The sequence below is a fragment of the Gavia stellata genome, chromosome 21 (assembly GCF_030936135.1).
Source record: "Gavia stellata isolate bGavSte3 chromosome 21, bGavSte3.hap2, whole genome shotgun sequence".
Classification (NCBI taxonomy): Eukaryota; Metazoa; Chordata; class Aves; order Gaviiformes; family Gaviidae; genus Gavia; species Gavia stellata.
In genome coordinates, this window is record NC_082614.1 from 11,022,236 (window position 1) to 11,047,228 (window position 24,993).

The window sequence follows — 24,993 nt, forward strand, 5'->3', positions numbered from 1 at the left end:
AAATTATCCTTCAGAAGGGCCTGTCAGATTAATATTTTTTTTTTAGTGTGTACCGTTTTAGTAAATCTCCTCTAGCAGTCACTCCCTGACTTCCAGGCAGATACTTTTGGAAGAGGAAAAATTTCTTTATTTAGCAAAACCTTGGGGCTGTTTTATTGCCCCTTGTACCCACAACTCTCTTCCTCCCTTGGGAATACCTTGCTTGACTCTGTTCTATGCAGGGAATTGTGCTGCGTGCCAGATCTTGCACGAGGGACCCAGTGTGCCCATGATGGCTGCTATTCTAGCAGATACCAACATTTGTTTTCAACATTTGAGTGAGGAACTTCCAAGACAAAGAAGATGAGGTGTCAGGGTGTTGTGCTCAGGAAACAGCCTCTCCAAAGGAGGCGACTCACAGACTCCCCATCCCCATGGACTGGGCAAAGAATAGGATGTGTTACATGTAGTGATTAGTGGATTTATGCCATCTTTCCCCAAACTAGTTCTGTTACGACAAGCAGCTCCTGGTGATGTTTGCGATATTAGCAAATAGTGATTCCTAAAACACAATAGGAGGGTTTTGTCATTGAGATATAGCTGAATTACAAGCTTTGCCATGAATCTTATGCAATCCTAATGGACTGTAATCCTTATAATACGACAGGTTTGTGACTGAGATTACCAAAATATTTACCCTGAGCATCTTTTTTTAAATACATTTGTTTTCTATCTCTTAAGTGAAAGCAATACATCAACAGAAAAAAAGATATTTTTCATCGATCTGTTAGCAGCAGCCAGCACCTCAGCCAACAGGAAAGGTTGTTTTATTAATAACATATGTTATACTGTTTTTTTCCGTATTTCCTCACCTAGAAAGGCAGTTCCAAGGGAACCTTTGTAGCCACAGAGAGGAGACTGACACTTGCCTTTTTCTTTTTATAACAGTCTGTGCTACAACGTCTTTGTTTCCCCCGCCCCTCATTGAGCTTCTGCTGTCACCTCGGAGTCCCCAGTCTCAGGGCTCTTTCTACACACCCCACTAGAGCACACTGATAAGGAATAGATTTAAATGCTTGAATTGTCACTCCCTCCCCTAACCCTTTGGCATGCATGGTCGTTTCATGGCTCGATTGTGCTCTTTGCTTGCAGCACGTGTGTCATTTCATCACCAGTTTTCTCACAGTAGAACCTGTGATGGCAGGGACTGTTGTTTAATTAGTCTCTCTACAGACTGCCTCGAGTTGCAAAGGCAGTTGTTCAAAGGAATATGCAGTACAGTGTAACGCACGCAGAGCTACCTTGATTGTGGACTTGAAATAGGTCTTCAAAGAAAACTTTCTGTATAAAGAATCTGTGTGCAAAATGGCTCGTGAAGTGCTAATTTCAATGCGGTTGAATGAACTGTGGACCAAATTCTTTATTGCCATGTTTATTGATTCATCATTTACCTCTCTGCAATTTGGGAATAAAATAGTGTGATTTTCGGAATGATAGCACTGTGTGTACATTTTGTGCCAGAGAAATTCTGGCTGCAGCTGGAAAAATGTTCTTTATGAAACAGATGTCTACCTTTCCCCTGCCTTAAACTCATTAAAACACCTAAAACAGTCTAAAAGGTGAGTGGTATCTGTGACTTTACTTTTCACCAATTGCCTAGAAATACCTTGATCGAAAAGCTAAGTGGGGATGGGTCAGCTCTGCTCTTGCACTAGAAATCTTCAGAGAACTGTGTTGTATCAGGGATCCCATGGATGAGGATATTTTCCTTTCAAGTCAGCGTGGCTCCGTTGCCCTATTGTCATCTGCGGGGTTTTTATGTGAGTCTCAAACAAATATAAATCTAGTGTAAACTTCTGTCTATTGTGTTAGAAAGCTCAATTAGGTTTTGCAGGTTTTTCAATACTGTGATTTTTAACCCAGTTATGAAATACCAACACGTATTCTGTCAACTGCCTGTCAACCTCAACTGCCTGTGATGTTTCAGTGGGTCACAGAGCTAGGTTGTGGCTTCTACAGTGACTTTCATGGGAATGGAACATACTGAATGTCTCAAAGCAATTACTATGAAGACAAATCTTCAACCAAAGACCATGGCTCAGAAAGGGGAGTTGGGGTATTCAGAGGCCTCTGCTGCTACTGGCATCTTATTTGGAAAAGTGATTTTTTTTTTTTTAAGGGTAATATTCAGTCACCTCCAGTTTTTGCTAAGAGATTTTTAACTCTTTACCTTCCTACGGTGTCCATTGGCACATAATCTTTTGTGTTCAGTTTGCATCCTAAGCATACTTTCAGAGTGAGTCTCTTATTTATCATCACCTACTGTGCTTTGATTCATAATACAGAGCAGTTGTGAAGTACACAAGTTAAACTCCTTTCCGATTAAGCTAAACCAGAAGATGCTGTCACCAAATGCACTCCAGCAGCTAAAGGAACATCAAACCACAGAACCAGGCTAGGACTGCAGCAGGTACAGCCACTGAATCTCCTATAGCATAGACACAGTGTCCTCAGTATCATTTCACTGTATAAATAGTCTCCTGTTGCACTACAGACAGTTCAAGACTCCCTCACAAACTCTGGTAGTAAAGGCAGTGCATGGCATGTGTCGAGGGAAAGGGGTGAATTGTACCCTCTGTGCTGAAGTCTGCAGGAAGGTCTGCTGTAACTTAAATAGGCAAGCTGCAGTGTCTCAGGGTGCTTGAGGGCTGCAGCAGCCCCACGCCAGAGAGGCAAGTGGCTTAAGTTTGGGTGCCAGGTCTACACCAGCCCTGAATGTGTTTAAACTGATGACGTGCTCTCTGAGGTCTGATCGGGGTGTAGCTGGAGTGTGTCGTAGCTCCCGTCTGGTCTGCAGACCCAGACTCGGAGGGGACAGTGCACGGCCCAGGCTTCCTTCAGTGGACAGTCAGGAGAGGGGTGTTCCACATGGCTGAAACTGAGAATCCTTTTTGAACATGAATTTTGACCGCAAGTCTATCAAAACTGTCAAACCCCCACAAACCGGTTTGAGTTTATGAGTGCGCATCCACTTGGTGGGAGCACAGGAGTTCACTGATCAGAGGCAAAGCTAAGCAAACCGGTGCTGGGATTTACTGGGTCTGAGCGATGCCTTAATCCCTGGGCAGACTATTAATTTCCTTCTTACTACAACCATATGTGTTTCCCATGCTGAATGGTAGTGTTACACTGTGTTGTAAAATCCTTACTGTCTAGTAGGAGCATGGGGATTTCTGAAACTATAGCTCACATTTCTTGTAGTTTAAAGAATGAGGGAAAGTCAATGTCTGATAAACTTATGGTTTAAGTTATTTTCCTGGGCTCCCTTTCTGCAATTTTTCTCTCTCCCTCATGGTTTCCTCAGCCTCCATGTATTCCATCACTCTCAGCACCTTATCATCTAGCCATTTTATTCATTGTGTTGATGTTTTTGTTGCCTGATAAAACAGCTCGTATTTCTTAGCGGATTTTGTCCTACCAGCTGGTAGCCAGGGATACTACTTTTTTCCTTTCAGAAACAACGTGGTCACTTCTGCTTTAGAGGATTTTAAAAAGTGGCAAATTATTTAGAGTGTTAACGTTTTTGACTGATTGCTGCTGGGCTTTTGCTGCAGAAGTAAAAAATGTCAGTCATTGCCACAAGTGAGATTTCTGTATGTCAGCTCACGAAAACTTTTTAAAACCTCTATTTTCAAAAGAGCAATCTGCTTCCAAAAAGTGTGACACATTAAACCTGATGTCTAAAACTTCAAAGTTTTAAAATAAAATAAAAATGTATGTGCACTGTAATTCTTGCTCAGTCCATGTTTTAAGCTCCCATATTCTGTTTTATGACATTTAACTTCGAGCGCCAATAGGTGGACATTGGGAGTTCTCACATTTGAATTCCACAAGTAGGATTGTTAGAACAATGGTATGTTGTGATGAGAAGTCTCTAACTCCATCTCATCTTTCTTATATTAAAACGCACAAATAGAATAAAACAGTCCAAGGAAATGCATGAAATTTGAGGCTGAAAGGAGGTGCAATTATTAGTTTTTCAGGTTTTATATGTGGAGAGGATTACCAGCTGCCTTTGTGTTCCTGCAAAATAGCTCTGTCTTGGAGAGCAATTGACAGGGAGGGTTTTGTGTAATTCCAAGTGATCTCTGCTTCTGCTTGCTTGGATCAGCCAAGCTCTCTTCTATGGCTCTTGCAGTATTAAAATCATAACTGAAGCTGTGCTCTGACATGCACTAGGGCTAACTGCTGCAGCTGGATACAGACAACGTTGCATGTACCCTACATTAAGGACACGGAATAATTTTGGGCAGTGTCATTTTTGTATTAATTGAACTCCCTTCTGCATCAGTGGCTTCAGTGAGCTATTAGGGTTTGCCTGCAGCAGAACTCCTTGCTATTATTTAGCAAATGTGGCTTTGGTAGCCACTCGTGCAGATAACTGAAAGGTGGTTAAATATGTCAGTATAGATGTATAGTGTTCAGCCTGAGATTCTATGTATATAACAAAAAATCCTATTGAATTGCTTAGTGAATACCTATTTTATGCCAATAGCAACTTTTCGGAGAAATGCAGGCTTTTTTTCTCTATTAAAGAATCTGAACCCATTATTTATACACTTACTTTAAATTTTCTTTTCTGTAGACCTGATTCTGTAAACCTTAAGTAATGTCATCAGGAATCAGTGGAATTGCTCCCATGAGTGAGGGAACACCTTTATGAAAAAGGGTTTGCAGGCTGAGGATTTTTGCAGTGAGGATCGTTATATGCTGGTTTCTGTCTTTCTGATGCTATTCTTTGAACATCTGACATACATGTCATTGAATGAAGGACAAACACAGCACATATGGATCCATGGGTCTTTTTACAGATTTTCAGACAAGTTAATGTAATGGTACAGCTTGCTGTAAATTGCTCCTGTCTTACCTCCTAGAGGGGGCTGCGCATAGGCAATGGATCAGAGAATTCCTGTATAAGAGAAGTAAGTATTCACAGTTTCTGTGATGTCCAGAAAATGATTTTATCTGCAGCTGTGAGAAGTTGCTAGGGAACAGTGCTAACTCATTTTCACTGATCGGTCTTCGTTAGCACCATCAAGGTAATCTTCTCTTTTGTTGCTCAGTGATATTGCCGTTTCATTTTGCATTAGGATGTGATTTGGAAATACCTCAGAACTGTCCTGCTTATGAAGTTTGAAATAAACTTTCAAATAAAGGACTTAATTTAGATAACCTCCAAGGACCAAACCCTTCACCGAGACTGCCATGAGTTTCAAGGTGTCACCACGAAGAACGGAGAGGGCAGATTGAGTGTCAAGCACTGGGGCTGCAGGAGGTGAGCTCTCACTGGGAGGAGCATTAGGCTCACAAAGCATTTGTGCAGTTCGGTCTGTCCAAGGGAGAGGACAGGAACATTTTTGGAGATTCTTTTGAGATAAATGTGCTATCTGCATTTTTCATATTATTGAGATTGCTGATACATTTTAGGCTCAGCCTTAAAGCATTTGCTTTAAGGTGTGCACTGTTTCTCACTGAACATCAGGCAGCTAGTAGTCACATTGAAGGGAGTTTGGGCAGTGGCTGTTGATCTACTTGATAAGTCAAAATTCTTGTAGTTTTGATTGCTAGCAGCATCCCTCCATTCAAACCTTGCAAAAAGGTGATTAGCCAGATCATGGCTCTGGAGTAGTATCTGCATCCCTCAACAGTTGTCTTACTGTGTGACTTCAAAACAAAAAGGTCCTGCACCAGACACTGCTTTGCAAATAAAGCCAAAATAATAGTCTTACCAACCCCATTGCTTCTCGGTTTATGTGGAGAATATATAGCTCTATTTCTACTTCTGCAACTGTTTGTTTTAGAAGAGTCATACTGCATGGTTCACCAGCCTCGTTGTCTTTATTCACTGTGCTCCTAATGGTCTCAGCCAATCTGAGTCCAGAAAATTTCTGCACGTGTTGCTTGTCCACTGAGCATAAAAATGTATGTACACGTACATAAAAGCACACATATAAATGTCCCTACAGCACTTAAAAAAATGTTTTGTTGTTCTATGCTCTGTTTTGCTCCACCTGCAATGGATAACTGGGTAATCCTTCGTTACACTCATCTTGTGGTCTAGATGGTTCTCTGGGGGTTGCTCACAATCAACTTCACTCATGTGCTTGTTGTGGTATAGTAGCTGCTTCCTACCATTTTTGTCAGCTGTGAAATGGGGCAAATGGCACTCTATTTTCACTGCACAGAGTCCCCCGTACTGTGCTTTGTTTTTCCTTATCCTTTCTTAAATCTAAGTCTAATTTTAAAAACTGTTGGTTGCACAGGCTGTGCTGTTAGCAGCTTTGCTGATGTTTGGCCAGGAAAGGAAGGGATGCATTGCATTGTTTTCTTTTTACAAGCGGTTTAGAAAGATATATTTCAGACCCTACATCATATTTTTGCATTTATTTTGGAAACAGTAGTTGGAAACAGTCCACAGGGTTCCCAAGCACTTTAAATCAGCAGGCAGCACTATTTATCCTTGTCTTTCATTTCTGTAAACAAACACCTTCCTTCACACCCTTGAATATATAAATATTTTGTTTTGTTTAGTATTGTTGCTCATTATTGCCCAATTATCCATTCCTGTAGGAAACAGTGCCATACAGCTGGAATTGGTGACAGTGAGTCAGTGTTATGTTGCAACGCTACATCTGCTAAGTAGTTTGGGGTAAAAAGAGATCATGGATTACCTCCTCACCTTGACCTCTATCAATCTTAAGACAGTATCTCCTCTTAAAAATCTCTGTGCTTGTTTCATAATTTGTATTGAGATATGGCTATGGGCAGGGGTACCAGCTTGTCCCTTAACATGGTAAGACTGGATATTAGGAAAAATTTCTTTACTGAGAGAGTGGTGAAACACTGGAACACGCTGCCCAGGGAGGTGGTGGAGTCACCATCACTGGAGGTGTTCAAGGAACGTGTGGACGAGGCATTGTGGGACATGGTTTAATAGGCATGGTAGTGTTAGTTGATGGTGGGACTTGATAATCTTACGGGTCTTTTCCAACCTTAGTGATTCTGTGATAATACCTCCTTAGAACATCACTAACAGTAACATTGTCAGTTGTGACAGTGGTGTCTTATCTATCGTATTACTGAGATTTTGCCTGCTAGTAGCATACTTTTTTGTGGTGTTGCTTCAGGTTACAATGCTGCTATTTTCCTCTTTCTCACTGCCTTGCCATTTATTTGACATCATGTACAGTCCACAAGATGAAATTAGCAGAAGGGTGCACCAGCCAGACCGCTGGCTGACAGAGAGTTTATGAAAAATCCGTTTCTGACTTCTCCTTCATGTTGGGAGTCCCAAGATGACTGCTGCTGGGGTCCCTGGGGAGGCGCAGTACTGTTCTTACTACTTGCATAACTCCAAAGGTTTGCTTCCTGAGCTCTAATTCAGGGTCTTTCTAAAACTGAAAGATCCGGTTCTGCAGGGCATGAAGGGTTCTGGTTCCCACTGAGGATCGGGCCCTCTCCTGGACGGTTTAGTAAGTGACTAGAGGTCAGAGATACAAACTCTGTATTTGTTTCTGCTTTAAATTCATTTGTATGCGTTCTATCATTTTAATTCTCCAGAGACTTGTGCATTTTACATCTTGCAAAACATGTTTTTAATAAGGACTTTCATTCTGAAAGCCAGAGGAATAAAATTTAAATCTGTGTGTAATCCATGCATGTATACGTATATATGTAACTGTGTACATGCACATAAAGTGCAAGTGCAACAGGCATTTTTGTCAAGTCCAAGAGATACATATAACAGAGAGATCTATTTTATTTCACTCTTGGTAAGCACAATTCAACTTTTGAAGCCTAAGTAGGTCTTGTGTCCTTTCACTAATTAAATTTTGTTATAAATCTACCTGTGCTGTATTTTTGTAATATCTCTATTTGAATGAGGGTGGTTTAGTGTCTGGGTAGAATGGTTTTTCCTTCTGAAATGTTAATTAGATGGAGAACATGTAATGCTTTGGAAAAGCTGCATTGCAAGCCCATAGATAAACAGATTGATTTAATTTTAATCTGCTTTCGTGGTGATGCATAATGATAACTGGTTTCTGTCTCACAGGGCTGAAAACCACAGACCTTAATAAGAGTTTGTGGGTATATTATACAGCTTTAAATAGCTTATGTTGTGCTAGACCGCTCTCCATAAATTATTCTAACTCCATCAGCATCCCAGGGACTCCCGATTCTCTTCTGCTGTGGATTTTCAATCAGTGAAACTATTAGTGTAATCTGAAGAAACTTCGAGGCATCTTCTTTGAAAACAACTGGCAACACTGGTTAGTACATGAAGAATTCAATGGGGAAAACAAAACAGAAAAAGCCTTACAGAAGCCAACTCTGTACATTAAATCCTGGCATCCAAATCCTACCTTTTATAAGCCATGCCAAAATTGGTTATGAAATTAAAAGCTAGATGTTCAGATGGGTAGTATGAAGTGTCTTACTACATAACCTACTTTTTGTGATATGTCATTCCTTTTGCACTGAGAAAGCTGCAATTTTGTTTAGTCAGTTCTAAACCAGTTTGTTTAAATGGACCCTTCTCAAATACAGTTCCTTCCATTGAAAGAGTTTCAACTATGAAGGCTTGCTCCTGATAGGGAAATTTTTTTTTTAATGGTCTTTTTTTCTTCAGGGGTTCGTGATAGATACAAATCCAGAAAGCTTTTGTACGTCTGGTTTTCATCCACTCACTACAAATAAACCTTAAGTCTAACAAAAACAGGCTGAGTTCTGCCTGTTTTCTCAATGACAGACACATTTTATTTTTGACTGATGTTCAAAGAGATGAATCTCTTTCAGGCTCAAATTCTGGTCTATATTAGCTTCAGCCATAAAAAGCAATGAAACTGCAGAGGGAGGCAAAAGAGGAGCATGGCCTTAAAGCGTATAAATTTAGCATCACTCTAATGTTGTACATAAAATTAGAAGTGGAAATGCTGGGAACACACATTCCAACCAGTCCTCCTTGCACTGTGGAGTGGTTAATTTGATCAGCTCTGTTTATGTAAGAAATGTGTCCGGGTCAGTCTTTAGAAGTCAATAGGAAAAAAAAGCTTTTGCAAAAGGAAGTGACTGGGACACTTACACTAAAAATGTTTACTCTGATTCCTCATTTGCTACAAGGTCCCCCGGAGTAACACAAGTTCCAGCACTAGCTGAGGTGGAAGAATTGGTGGCTTCCGATACCAAGAAGCTCTAATCTATTGAGGACTTCTCAAACAGGTGGAGACTCTGCCCCAAATACGGATTTTCAGGGAGACTGGAAAGACAAAGGGACCTGCCGTCCACCGAATTACCTCTGGTTTTTGCTTTCACAGGGAAGCTTGGCTCCATGCTTCACCCTCTTTTACTTTTGTTATGTCTGTTGTGCTCTCTAACTAACATACTTAATTCTCATTCCAGTGCTATTCATTAGCTTACTAGTTTTTCTGGTATTCACAAACTTGTCTTACCTGTCTTGTCTTTAATTTTGGTACTCCAAAATGAAAAAGAAGCCTGTCCTGAAGTAAAGGCAGAAAACTTGTTGCTGTTTTCCATTGCTATCTGATGTTTCAGTGCATTTTAATATGATTCTTTAAGCACAGAGAGCTGCAGATGCAGCAGACGCAGTGTAAGATAAGAAATGGGTCACTGCTGTGTAAGGATCCCAGGAAGACAGCATAAACTATATTTTTTCCCTTGGTTCTAGATCATCTCTCTGAACCTGTTGAGACTAACCAAAACAAAAAAAAAATTGGCAATAGTCTGAGGAATGATGGTGAGTGGTAACACATATTCCTTTTTCTGTGCTTGAAAAGGAGAATAGACGTGGTCCTGGGATTGCTTAGTAGAACCAAGGCTCTGGGAGGGGAGGAGGTTGGTTGCAGGAGGTGAAACATCAAGATGGAAATGTCAGACTGAAGTGTTCTGGTACCAAAATGGTCTCATTTATGCAATGTGCAGCAACAGAATGACCTCAGATACTGTAGAGGATGACTGCGTTTAGTGTAGTCAGTGTTAGCTTTTGAGACAGTGACCTTTCTGCTCTTACTGACTTGCCAGCAAGAGACAGCTACCTGGGAATTGTTTGAATAGTTCCCCAGCTTAGTCATGCCAAAACTGCTGTCTAGGTTTTAGATCCCATGGTAGCATCCAGTCGTGTACTTACCTGATTCTCAAGATATGACATTTAACTCTGGTCTTCAGAAAGACCCTGGTGAGGTCTGTCAGCCCATGGTTAGACTCTGGAGGATGGCTACTTTAGTTCTTCAGCCTCTTTGAAGCTAGCATCAGTGGAGCCCCAGGAAATACAAACTAGATGTTTCCACCTCCAGCAGCTGTAAATTGTTGAATCAAGAGGTGATGTCATTGGGAAGAGCAATCTGTGGCATAGCCATCAGCAAAAATGGGCTCTGGGCAATGACATATATTGGGTATTTACACGTTTACGTTCAGGGTTTCTTGCAGGGAGAATTTTGCTGCTCTCTTAGATTGGGGCATTAGACTTTCCAGTGAGTGGAAACAGACCTGATTTCTTTGTCTTATGACGTGAGGAGCTATGGTCAGGTCCGTTTCCACTCACATTTTGCTTGTCTTTGGTTTCAAATGGACGGGTGGGGGAAGAGCCTCTCCCACACCTATTACTGTTGTCACAGTGCAAAAGGTGGTGCATATTAGTAAAGTGAAGACTGCCATCATCCTGCACAGCTAAATGCTGCTTTGGTCTCTCTCTCTTGCTGGGTCAAGATTAGGCTCTGGGCAAAAAAAAAAGCACTAAAGATAAACAGAAATAGAAACCCCCTCAAGTTATTTCTGAAGTGCTTTGGGGAGATATGGTGACAAGGCAAATTCAGAGCCCACTGCGATGTCTGTCAGGTGCCTAGAAGCTCACAAAAATGTACCCTCTGCAGACAATTTATCTGCCACCTTCTAGTCGCCACTGGTAACAAGATGATAACCAGTGGTAGCACCTGTGTTAGCAGCCTCCCTTTTCTTTTTCTTCTTTTGATGTTGAAAGTAGTTCACTTTCTTGGAAGGAGCATGAAAGGTTCCCACAGATCTTTGCCCTGAGCTCTCACAGTAATAGAAAACTAGATTCAATGTCATGGGTCTAAAACATCTTTCTTTAGAGCTGTTTAGGGGTTAGATTCTCTGTTTATTTGTACTTTGTTTTGGAATGGAGGGATGTGTGATATGTGTATGCTGCATGAGGGACACTGTCAGGAGTAAAATATGGAGAGGGGAGTCCTGCCTGTGGCAGGATATCTGTGGCTTCTGCATGCTCCTTGTCTTTCATCTCTTGCACGTCTTGAGGGTGAATTTGTGTGTGTGCTTGCTCTCCCTCTCTTCCCCTTCCCTTCCCTGTGGTGCTTCAAACCAGACACTTTGTTGACATTGTACCACGGCACTTAGCAGCACACGTGCTATATATATAATGCTGTTATTTCTCACCAGCCAGCTGTTCCACTTTATACAACACTTAAGTAACAATTTCACAGCCATTACCAGCCTGCAGTAATGACATGGGCTGAAAGCTAAGTGCTAACTGGTTGTAAACTGCAAAAACTGGGAGATGCTAAAACAGACACTTCGATAAAGGAGAAAGGACATTGCCTGCATTTTAATTGGTCGAGTTGAAGCCTCTTTTATCACTAGAGTAAATAGAGTATTTAGTGGGTCATGAGATAGAATTGGGAATCACCATTGTTATGTACTTAGAAAATGTATTTCCTTGATTTCAGGTGTGATGTATTGATTCTGGGAGTTCCTTTTATGTTTTTTTTTCTTTCTCCCTTCCCTTGATTTGTACCCTGTCAGCACTGACGGGTTTTCAGGCATTGAGGGACTCCCAAGGGCTTTGTTTGCCGTGATTGATTTGGTGCAAGGGGTGAGCTACTTACAAGTCTCGGTAACCGATGTGCTGCACTGTGAGCAGTGATCCAGAGGTAAATAATAGCCTATAGAAACACCTATGAAAGTGTTTAGTTGGATGGGTTCCTTGCTTGGAAAAAAACCCCAAAAAACAAACCCCAAACAAAATGAACCATGACTGAAATGTTTAATAAGTCTTTTCTTTCCCCCTCCTTTTCCAAAGTAGAATCTGGCCCAAAGTGAAGTGATGAGCACAAAATACTCAAACAACTTTACTTTCTGCTGCCCAGCCGCAGTGTTTTAAGCAAACATACAATCTGTCGCACTTAGATTGTTACCTGTGAGCAAATATGTGAAACAGCTTTGTCAAATGCCTTTTTGCGTATTGCATTTGAGAAAACTTAGTAGGCTGAACTGTGGCTGAACCGAGAGGCTGTCTCAAGAGCAGCTGAAGGGTCGAAGACCCAGCTTGCCCTGTGACAGCCAGGCAATTCAATAAAGCAGATTTGCAAGAAAGTAATTGAGCCCTGACAGCAGTCATAGTGTTTTCACCTCAGGTATCTTCAGTTTTATCTGTTGACAAATAACATACCTTCAGTTATTATTAGCCCTGTTTCATCCAGGTCATTCTTTGGTAATTGCAAAGTGCTACTGCCATTGTAAATCGGGTGAATAATATTCTGCAATTCCCCAACAGTGGCAAACACAGCATCGAGACATTCTGGATGAAAAAGCATTTCCTGGGATCGTGGAATTGAAGCTTTTGTGCTAATTATAGAAGTATACTTAACTGATTCTTCAAAAAGAGTTCCTAACCTCTAATTCTGTAGAAAACAACAATCTTCTTGTTAATTTTCAGCAAAATTAGGGGTTTGGGGCTTTTAATAGATGACTAAATTAGACCTTATCAAAAACTCTTCTAGGAAATCCTGATCCATAGACTGCAATTACCCCAAGGAGTGTACACAAGGATCTGCATTTGTTTTGAAATACTAGAAATCAGGGCAGGATGGTAGTTTGTCGCTGGAGAAAGTCAACGTCAAGGATAAACAAACTCAGCTTGTCTTACTCATTTTGTGTCCATTTTTTCTGGTTTATCTTATGACTGGCATTTAAAAGAATCCAGACAGAAAATAAGACAATGGTATCTGTTACATGTCTGTGTTTGTACACTTCTTCTAATCTGTTTTTTAATGCTTTTTAAAATATGAGTGAGAAATTTCCTCGGTTTTCAGTGTGTGGCTGTTTACTTCACAGTACTGAGACCCTGGACAGCTTTCTCGATTGCGGTAAAGCTATTGCGTATGTGCCAGCAGAGCAAGGTAGAATATGCTATGCTCTAAGGCTTTTTTCTTGATCCCCTACTAGTTTCATTAATAAAACGTATAAAAACATAGCTGTTATATAGTTAATGTCATCTGTTGTGTGTTTTTAAGTAGCAATTATAACATAAGTGCTCTTAACCTCCAGTCATGGGAAAATGGTTGCTTTTATGTAAGGCTACTGTTTGGGTTTCCAGGACATGTACCTTTTCCTGCATCGCCCCCCGCCCCAAATGTTGTCCAGGAGAATTCGAGGGCTTTAATATCTTTGTCCAGGACTCCCAAATGTCTCCCAACAGGATCAGTGCTCCTGTACATGTCCCAGGGAGGCTCCATGACAAGTAGAAATCTTAGCTATACTCATTGGCATGTGCAGACTGTGGGGGCAGCAATCGGTTACTGATCAAACATACTGTGTGCTGCACCAGGGGTTTATTACATCTACGCAGCAAACCTGAGGGGCCAACCTTAGAGCACAAGCTCAAGGCATATGTGGCTTTGTGAAATTAAGCCAGCTGCTCACTTGCAGCCTTGCAAGCAGTCTCTGGCTGTTAGAGCTAAGCACAGTTGGGTTGGCTCCATCAAGACAGTTGCCTTTTCAAGTCCATGAGCTCAGGTATCCCACATCGGCACCCTCTCACCAGCTATGATCAACTACTGGAGAGCCAGCTAGCACATTAGAGAGCTAGAAGGGTGGGTATGAGTTTCCTAATCATAGCCAGCTTAACTTGGAAAGATCTGAACCACCCTTATTTCCCTGTGAAGTGGGAATAATTTTTCTCTCCTTGGTCTTAGTTGACGCCCAGCAGCTTTCCTTTCTTGAGGTGGAACAGAAAGGCGGGACCAGATGCTGGTCACTAGGAATAGCTAGTGCTGACATATGCTGAAAAATGTTTCATCCAGATTGTCTGGCCTTTGAGTGTCTCCCTCTCTATCTCTAAGATGCCAGGAATGCAGTTTGATTTCCACTCTTTGACCATTGATCTTTTGCCCTGAGGTATGTTTGTGGTCTAGGAGCAGTAACTGCACCTATTAAAATACATTTTGTGAAATTAGCATAGAAGAACTTGAGCACAAATTGGCATCCTTTGTGTATTAATCCTTCCAGGTGTGCTAAGGAAATTACAGCCACTGCTGTTGAGTTAGTGGTAGAACAAATGAGATCTAACCCTTTTTGTCCAAGACAGTTGAAGGAATCCTTTGGCTTTTTATTCTGAAAACATCTGTGTGGATGTTGTCCTTCAAAGATTTCACAAGTAATTTCATGCGGAGGCAGAGCTGGTAGTGCTTGTTTTACTGATATTAACATCTCTGCATGGCAGCAGCTGTTTATACAAAAAATCACATACCTTTTTGGTTTTTTGCCCAGAATTGAGAACTTCCCATAACACTGAATGGATTTTGTGTATGAGATTTTAAGCAAATATCATTAAACTGTGATTTCCTGACAGCTCATATATGAGGCTGTTTGACCACAATGGACTTTTTGGTTTTTGTAAACATGTTCAGAAACCAAAAGTTAACACGACCAGAAAATCCAAATTCAGTAAATTGGCCAACGTTATGTAGCTGCGGACTAATTCAGTAGTGCCTTAAGATACCTATTTAGCTATTTAGTTAAAGAAAGGGAGAGAAGAAATTGGGGATTACAACACTTGCTAAGAGGAAGTAAAATAGATATGTAAAAAATACATATACATTGTTCCTCTTCTCCACTGGGTATTCAAAACAAATATAGTGCTAACACATGGGAACCAGAAAGTACTTCTCAGAAGGAGCCAGTCCAGTTGTCATGACTGTAACGTTTTGTCATCCAGCTTTTCCTGTTGTTTAACCTCATACGTAGAAACAGACTTCCCAAGAAACCCCTTGCTTTTTGGAAAAATAAGAATATTTCTAAGTATTTTTAGGATCAGAGGTGATAGAACAGTTAAACCTAACAGTATTAAAAGAAAATGAAGAAATGTTGTGGACTCAGGTGATGAAAATGGGAGCAAAGATAAGAACTGTCGTCTTTGAGTAATTGGGGCGGGGGGGGAGAAAATGTAGATTTTTCTTGTAATATGAGACCTAGCAATGGTTGTCAGCTCCTCACTCCAGATATAAGCCACAACACCACTGACTACTTCTTGGGACAAAACTGAGTGTGCTCCAGAACATATCTACTCTGCAATTTAGCTATGCCTAAAGCTGTAATTACCATTATTTCAATAAGATTTCTATCCTGATGTCATTTCTTCAAAATATGGGATTCTTAATTAATTCTCTCAACTCTTTTCCTTGTAATACTGTTGAACTCTAATGAGCGGTAGCATTTTCTGTGGGGCAGTAATGAGAAAGTAATGAAGAAATAAGTAACAGATCAAGCTGACATTTTGTATCTAATTGGTGAAATATCCTCTTGTTCCTCCTAGGGCAAAGGTGAAGAAAGGTGTGAACGTTTTCAGTGTAAGAGCCAGCAGCCCGTACTTATGGGACATCAGAGAGAGCGTGGATTATACCGGGAAATATGCACCAGCTGTTATTGTTTGCCAGAGGAAATCTGCTGCCTCTGAAAACAGGTAGGTCATTTCCAGCAGTCTATCTTTTAATAACTAACGTTTGGTTTTCCTTTTCAAAGCATTTTGCCATGATTGTAATAAGTTTTATTATAGTGCACGATGAAAATGCTTTTGGAAAAACTGTGGCTGTCTTTATTTTGTAGCGCATTGCTAATTCTGCCACATACGCTTTGAACAAAATGTTGTTCAGTCCTAATACTCAAAGTTAAAACTAGCAGGAAATATTGTTTTCACATATTTCGTATCTTAGAATTTGGTTGTTTAGTTTAACAACTAGTTTAATTTCTTCAAATTATTTGCTGCCAGCCGTTATAGCAGGGGGTAATTATAGGGTTGTTTGTGATGGGGCTTTTGGTTTTTTTTTTTTATTTATTTTTGCTTGGGGTTTTTTTGGTGGGTTGGGTTTTTTTAGGTTTTTTTTTATCCAGAGGAAACTAAAATGTACTCTGGTATCACATCCACATTTTTATTAGTGAGATTTATATGAATTTTTCATCAGCAGAAGGGAATAGATTTTCCATTTTCCATTCCCACTGTGTAACAACTTAGATTGGACACTGACCTGTCCTAAACAGCCTTCATCTGGCAGGTGGATGTTCCTTTTCTAATCACAACTGATAGATTTAATGAATATATTTTTATATCATTTGCTGCTGCTTGTTCATTGTTTCTGGAACAGTATGTCAAGTGCATATTTATAAGGATCTGACTGCTTGCATATGTATTGTGTTTGGCATTGCTGTTAGAAAACTTGCCGTATAACATGGAAGTTCTGTGCTGTGATTTACTTCTGAAATTTTACAAAATCTTATAGGCTTTGGGGATTTATTATGTGGTTTAGAATTTTTAAATAAATACCCTCTGAGCCTAATAACTAGGAAATTCCATGTCTTTGTAATCTGGGTATACGAAAAAAGAGGAAGGGAAGAATTTCCCTTCGTAATCATGACATAAATAACTTTCTCCTTATTGTAACTTAGATTCTACATATTTTCTCTGCTATAGTATCATGAATTTTCTCATCTAAACCGTATATTGTCTCGTACCTGATTGAATTTTATTGGTCAAAGAAGCAATGTGTGTTTATGCCAAGGTCAGAGCTTCCTACTGTCTAGCACAATCTGTCAGACAGATTCTTTAAAATCCCAGTTCAAAGCTATTTGAAAACAATGTTAATATTTTCATTGACTGAAATGGGCATTGGATCAAAACCAAAGATTATTTCAACGATGAGTTTTCCATCACACTTTATCTTGTTGGGTCGATACAGTGCATTTGCCTGATACCTCTTCCTCATCAGGAAAATATAATGCAACCTCATGGGTGAATTGAAGCTTGGCAACTTATTTCCCTTCACTATTCATCATTCAGCGGCAAGCCTTCAAAATGACCCCTTGTACACAAAAAAATAAATTATTATGTCACCTTTCATGCAGTGGTTGTGGATTCTGTGTACTTTCACATGCTGAGTATAAGCATTGCTTCATGTTTATTAAAAGAAGTGTGAGCTCATATACATATTAGATTTTACTGGAAAAGAAATCAAGTGAAGGCAAGGTATATGTGTAACTCTCGTATAACTTCTGGTTTGACTTATTCCATCTGAGTTCCCAGTTGAGATTTTGTGGTTTTCTCACTTTTGAGAACTTCTTCCTCATTGCTTGTAAACAAATGTAAAATATTTGCAATGTGTTGTTCAGTATTTTCTTTTCCTCATTAAATTTAGTCTTACCTGTTTTGCTATTCATTTTAAGAACTAAGATCAAACATTATATGGGGAAAGAGAGTGTGCTCAATATTTTTGGGGAAACAATTTTTTCCTTATCTAGACGCGTTTGATGTCACTAAATATGCACAATGGATACCAGCTAAATATTGATGTCTCTTACCAAATTGTTTGCCTCCGTAGTTCGTTTAGAAATTCAACAAACTCTGTTTGCATATTGTTTAATTACTCTTAAAAACCAGAGATCTGATCACATGAATGCAAAGGTGGCAATGTTAATTAACTAAAGATTCAATACCTTTGTGTTTCTGATAGTTTTACACGGATCAGAAAATAGTGTTAATAAAGCCAACTTACTGTAACAGGTGTAATTTCACAGATTAAGGAGTCACTTGTGCAAGTGACAAACTTAACCAGGATGCCTGAGCATTTCATCGAAGTTTGACATACATCAGTCATTTTATTTGGAGAGGTTTTGGCACCGAATGCTTATCGTAACAGGATTAACATACAAATATTATCACAGCCAGCAGGGTGTTTTAGAATGAATATTAACAGCAAATATTATGACTCTGTATGAGAATAACTAATTAAGCCCATCTGTCAAATATGATTTGAAGTTCTCAGTGCCTTGCTTATTATGGGCTTGCTACAGTGTTCTAGATTAATGGTGAAGCAATTATAAAGTTCTCCCTAATTCTTCTGATTTCATCCTCAGGTAATAATAATTTTGTAACACTCTAAATCCTGACCCATGAGATTATTAGATGTGCTTACTACTTGTAGGATCTGTACAGCACTTCTGTTCCTCTCTGTGAAGCAACTGTCTTTCATCCCTCCATTGTCATGTAGATGACCAAAAACCCAAATAGAATATGGTGTGACGGGAATTAACCAGTGGCTCAGAAATGTGACTTGGGAAACACCTAAACACTGATTGAATCAGGGATATACATCTTAATATGTGCCACCCTTTACTTATTTCCTTTGGAAGTTGGCTGATCCTTCTTTTTCTTAATTCCTCATGTAATGATGTGAATAGAATAAAAAGATGAGATTAAAGGAGTACTGTTTTTTCAGAATGCTTTCTTGGATTAGTACTGTTTCTCATCGTGCCTGAAATTGAGCATCTCTGCTGTGCTAGAGATGATTGAGAAGAAGAATAGCCAAAAGTGGAAGATCTGGATTCCTGTCTGTTGTTCTGTGTTTCCTGTTGGACTGGAAGCATGGGTATGTAAAATCATTGAGGTGGTTAAAGATGCAGATTTATTGGAATTTCCTCTTCTGCAAAACATGATTGATAGCACTTTCCTGGATCCATAGCTGCTGCAGAGACATTAAGCAAGATGTTAGGATATGATACTAATAGGTGTCATGATCCTCTTAAAATATTTTATTCCTGTTTATATTTTTGGGTACAAATGTTTGTTATTCCATGGGAGAATAGATAATTGTTCTCTGTGCTTATGGCAGGAATGAGGCCATTGATCCAAGCAAGTGCAAAATAGTTATAGACAAAGCTTGGCCATCTCTGAATAGAACCTTAATGTCTGGATATGACCGTTTTACTGCCTTATCTCCAAATGTATTTGAACACTATCATGCCTAAGCTTCCTCGGCAGTTTCCTTTTCCCTATGCTTATTGTTGGAAATGTTACAAAGAGAACATTTCTTTTGATACTTTTCTGCTGGCACTTTTGGGTTACAGTTCTATAGCATTGAAGGAGTTAAGGGCTTACGCTGCCTGAAACCAGATGCTGGTCTTGTTATTGGTAGAGAAAGTTATTTTCATTTTGAACTATGAGTGACTGAATCAGTCTGTGATAATATTGACACAGTAAGAGACAATGACAGTATTTTCTGGGCTACATCCCTCATTTGTTCCTGCATGTCTCATTTTTTCATCATACTATATGTCGATGCTTAGTTTTCTTAACGCTTTTATAATACAAGAAATTAAGTCGATACTAGGTAATAACAGGGGACAGGAAAACACATGGCAGTGTTGCCTTTGATTTTCCTACACAATGCTTTCTTTTTATCACATTTATACCATTCCTTAGTGCCCTATATTTCTCATTTTCAAATCTAGTTATTTAACATTTAGTTTTCATGCTGTAACAGCAGTGAGCTATTGCCTCATTCTCTTACTTGTTGCATCTACCAGTACATTTGATAGACTCTCAAGAGTGCTATAATCCTAAAATGCTTCTGAAGCAACAAAAGCAACAAATTTGACATAAATAACAGCCTAATAGCCACAATAATTACACTATGTCTCTTGCTGGTGTTCATCAAAATGCTTCATAAAAGTAGTTTTATGTTTTACATCACCACTGCTTTTTTTTCCTTGCTGTTCATGTGCTCACATGACTTTATCAACTAGAGGTGTATTATTGCTTGGAAAGAAAATTTTCTACTCAGTGGAATTACAGGAAAGATGAGTGATGTAGCAAACATAATTTCCAGTGTATTTTGTCCCATCACATCGTGTGTGAATCACATGAGCTTCCGTTTATCGTGATGAAACAAAAGCAAGAAGACGACTGTAGAAATCATACATGCTTTCAGATGGGTATATTCAGGTGTGATATTAAAAAAGCTGGACAGGCAGGGTAGGCAAAGTGTTGGGTTAGTCTGTATGTTTGAGTATTTTTATGGCAACCCAAGAGATTATATGAATATTTCTTTTTCTTCAAAAGATAAATCGATATGTGAATTCTGAGCAAAAAATATTTCTCCTGTTCTTTTTTAATACTATTTTTATTTGGGGGGGGGGGGGGGGAGCAGTAGGGAAGGGAGAAGGGAGATATCTTTTATGTAATTCCAAAATTACTTTCTGAGAATAATTATTCAGCCCTAAAAAAACCTGCCTATTCACTCAGCATCATTGATGCTGATATAATACGTTAAGATATGTATTGTTGGGCAGATATAATTGGTATTTCAGAATCAAATTAACATGAGTTTAACTCCATTTATATTTCTGAGGCATATAGGTAATGATCAGCTGTAAATGTGTCTATCCTGGGTAGATTTAGAGTTTCATACTGTGTGCCATTCGGGTTTTGTTTTACCTTCCTGTATTATTTGAAACCTCTAGGCTTCTAAGAGTTTATATGTTGTGATGATGTGAAAGTACTAAACATCTCAGAAGTCATGTTTACATTCCACTCTTTGAAAGCAATTAGTCACAAACTTCTATTTCTCATTTTAAAACTTAAATGTGTCCTCTGAGAGAAAACTCTCTGAGATGTTGAGGCAAAATAAATTTGTATGAACCAAGCCTCAGTGCATCATTCTTTTACATGCTGCCCCACTTTTTTCATTTTTAAAAAGAAAACTATTTTATTTATATAGAAATGCAGGATCTCTCTTTAAATCATCCTACTCAATGCTAATATACTAGAAAAAATGTTTATGGTTATCATCTTGCAGCAAATCAAAAGAAAAGAGATGAAATATTAACCAACAACTATTAGAAAAAGGCATTATTAGCCAACTTTTTCACCTGTTTGTTTGTTTGAGACTCATTCATTTAAAAACAAAAAGATTCCAGGAAAGCACTTCAAAGGCATGTAGATAGTCTTCTGGCATCTTAGAGGTGGACTCTGTTGCTATATCTCTGACATTTACAAGGAGGAGATACCACAGGGCAATTCAGCTGTCATTACGAAGAAGATTCCCTTTAATCTCAGCTGAATTTTAGGGTTCTCCTTTAGAAAGGAAGGCTGTCCCTGTGTTCTTTTGTTTGTAAGCATAATGTTATTGGAACCAAGAAAAGTGACAATTAGCATTGAATTGCTGACTGCGTCTTTTGAAGCAGTTAAAAAAAAAAAAAAATTCCCTTATTCAGGGATTATCCTTTTGAAATACTAAAGTACAGTTATATAGCGTTTACCATATCCAGACGGCATGCAGCTGGTGATATTCAGAGCTACATCATTGCTACATGCATAGCATCTTAAGGAAAGTGGTAAAGGTGAAGTACCCCTAAAACGTACCTTGACATGACTTAACAGTTCACAACAGGACTGAATAGTCAGGAAAATAAAGGAGATTATCAGTAGTGCCTGTACTTTTTTATATCACTGTGGTATCCCTCCATCACCTGTAGGATTTTTTTGTGCTGAATGGGAAAAAGTCAGACACCACCTCTTTAGAAAGGTGCATGATAAGCACAGACATAATATAAGGGCTTTTATTCTACTTTGTGGTCAAGTGCAAAGAATAAGAATATGCCAAAAAGTTTTAGGGCAGAGGCAGGATTTACTGCAGTGCAGCTGATCGTTGCTTTGTATAGTTTTAGCAATGAGGGGTGAAGAATGTCCTTTAAAATAGTGCTTCATGTTTCCAGAATACATTGATATGTTGACTGTTTTCTCCTGATCTTTACCACTCCTGCCCTAGCTAAATGTAACTGAAAAGAGTAACTGAAGCTTTCATCTGGTACTTATCGCACCCTTAGCTTCTAGAGGTTGCACTGGGGTTGAAAGGGCTCAGGGACAGAGGGCCACCTTTTTCAGTGGCAACCCAGTCTGCAGATTTTCTAGGACTTGAATTCTTGAAGCAGAGATTTGGGATCACTGTCACAGTTATGCCAGCTCACTACACACCTCAAGGAGAACTGGAGTTATCAACTGTCAGCTCTCATTACATGTGTAGGAATAATAATAAAAATTATGAGAAAATACAATAAACTGATAAAGACACGTTAATTTGAGAGGGTTTTGTGCTAGGTCTAATTTGTCTTAGAATCTGTGGTCATTTTCTAGTGCATTATTCTATTTTGCTCTGCTTTTGTGACAGTCTATCCCAGGTGGAAAATAAGTCCAATGAGTAATTGCAGACAGTAGTGACTGCAGACTTGTGTCCTAATGGCCTAACTGGTCACAGGCCAGTGCCATTCACTGTCTGTCCACCATCTTCAGTATAGATGCTTCATCCAACTCTTCTGTCCATTCCAGGCTGTCCACCTCTGTACATCCACAAACCCTGGAAAGAAATTCTGTATCCTCTACAATGTCACAGCAGAAGACAACCTGAGAAATTGTTTCATGTTTCACATATGTTAGTGTCAGGATAACCTCTCCCAACTTATGTCAGCTGTGACCCCAGTGTAGAGCTTTGAACAGAAGGAATTTTGGCTGCAGGAAGCATGCTTGTAAGGAGGGATGAATTTAATTTCCTGTCCTAGCTCATCTGAAAGCAGGGGGTTTTATCCCGTTTGTATTTTTGGATTAAATTGTATTGATTTTTATTTTACATACAAAAGTAAGAATGGAAAGCAAGGATCCACTCAGTACTGCATATGTGGCATTCCCTGATGATACCAAAATTTAATGTATAACACGTACTCAGTATTCCCTTGTTCATGAGCTTAGCTAGGAATTCGAGAAAAGGGTGTGCTATCTTCATCAACAGTTATTGTGATAGGTCAAAAGGTGGAGGTTCGTTGAATGAACCTGAGAAGTCCTGGGAGAAACTCTGATGATTCCTGTGCTCATGTAACTAGAGCCTGTATTGTGATGCTTACATGGGAGAAGGCAGAGCTACATTTTTGGCATTTCAAGTAGTTCTCAAGACACAGAGTTGTATATGATATGCTGGTAATCAGGCTTGTTTTCTTTGATATATAGTGCCTTCTGTAAAATTAGGTTCTATAGCACAATGTTCAGCATGACTTTGCTAAAATGCCAGGAGTTGTCTAGAGGGAGTCTTCTGAAGATACTGTAATTTTTCAGATTAAATGATCTGTCTCTGTAAAGTCTGCAAACAATAAATAATGTTAGGTGTTTAATCCCCTTTCATTGAGAGTTCTTGGCATGCAGAACTGGGAATCAAATAATTTGAGGGAAACAGTCTAAGTCTAAGTAATTTGCTGACAGAAGTAATTTACAGAGAGGGCAAATCATTCACAGATACATTGGTTTCTTTGTCCTTTCTTCTGTCTTTCTCCTTGGGTGATATGCAGGTGTTCTACAGGAATTTCTGCTACCTGTGGAGTCTCCTTCTCTGGAGATATTCAAAACTCGCCTGGATGCATTCCCATGCAGTCTGCTCTAGGTGAACCTACTCTGGTGGGGCGGTTGGACTAGATGATCTCCAGGGGTCCCTTCCAACCCCTGTCATTCTGTGATTCTTTCTGTATGGTCTTGAAGTAGCTAAAGGACATTTCCAATTGTCTGGATAACCTCATACATATTTAGTGTCTTTATTTTTACCCTTGTGTTATCCAGTGTGATAAATATAATTTTAAACTTGAGGAGTAATGATTTCCCTTAAGAACCTTAAAGATTCATCATCATCATGCTTGCTCTGTTTGTGGTACTTAGCACTGTAGTCCTTAAACCTTTAGTAGCCCCAAAGCTCAAAATAACAATTCCAGTGGGACAAAAACAGTTTGCTACCTATTACAAAAGAGATGGCAAGTGAGTAATCTCCTGTCTATTAAAAATCTAATACTAAATGTGAAAGTGTGTCTTATGAAAGCATCTCTAATGGTGCTGTTGATTTTCTTTTCCTTGGAGGAAATCTTGTAAGAAGTAATACTAATTACTGGGAGAGTTGGAAAGTGAGTGGATGACTTAAAATATGAGCTGAGGCTGAAAATATACCTGTTGCTGCTGAGGCATGGGGATTCCCATTTTCTGGATGAAAAAAAGTTATTAAATCTAGCTATCACATATAGGTCAACATACAGTGAAGTGTGTGGATCAGAAGGTTAACAGAATTATGTAGTACAATCTAGCATCCATATAAATTGTAAAACTAATCCTAAGTAAATTCCAACTGCAAGTACAAGGCTGAAGTTCACTGGGCATTTGAGTTATTTTATGGCTTCAACTCTTAATGTATAGATTTATTGATGACATGAACAATCTAGGATTGCAATAGTAAAGATTTATGGGTGGCTTATATGAACTGATGATGCAGCTATAACTCATCCTCTAATTATTTCACTTTGGTCACCTCTTGGCCTTTTAACCACCTCTAATCGGGTAAGATAGGGCTTGGAGGACATGGGATAAACTTTAAGGGCAGTTCTGACACTAATACACGACATCACCTGTTAGGGTTTATGTGCATGCAGTGAAATGGGGTTACATAGCTAGGCTTAGGATGAGCTCCACATAAGGCAATACACTGAGCAGGGAGCTGCACTAAGCTAATCACTAAGACAATGCAAAAGTCAGTGGTGCATTGTTTTATGATCCCCTGTAACTGCACAAGCCTTAATAACTTGCCCCAGGTCATGTGGGAAGTGTGACAGAGCAGGAATTAAGCAGAGATCTTTTCCTCATGTGTCAGCTAGTCCCTTGAGAGTCAACTTGCACCAAAGGCTGCTTTCTTTTTTTCTGGTCAGGAAAAACCTTCCCTCCCAGGAGTTTATATAGAGTTCTCTGGAACCGGTAGTGTGTCTTAGACCTCTTTTTGAAGAGTTTCTATTGACTTCCATACCAATAGAAGAAATTGGGCTTTGTTAGGATAATAAGAT

At 39.3% G+C, this 24,993-nt stretch overlaps 1 protein-coding gene across 1 annotated transcript in view; it reads left to right on the top strand.

Annotated features, from left to right (window-relative positions):
* The window catches only part of LOC104260665 (transmembrane protein 132D), a 264,803-nt gene that overhangs the window by 92,841 nt on the left and 146,969 nt on the right, over positions 1-24,993 (top strand). Inside the window, exon 3 of the mRNA XM_009816453.2 lies at positions 15,623-15,769. Within this exon, the coding sequence (XP_009814755.1) occupies positions 15,623-15,769 (147 nt within the window). The remainder of the gene's footprint in view (positions 1-15,622; positions 15,770-24,993) is intronic.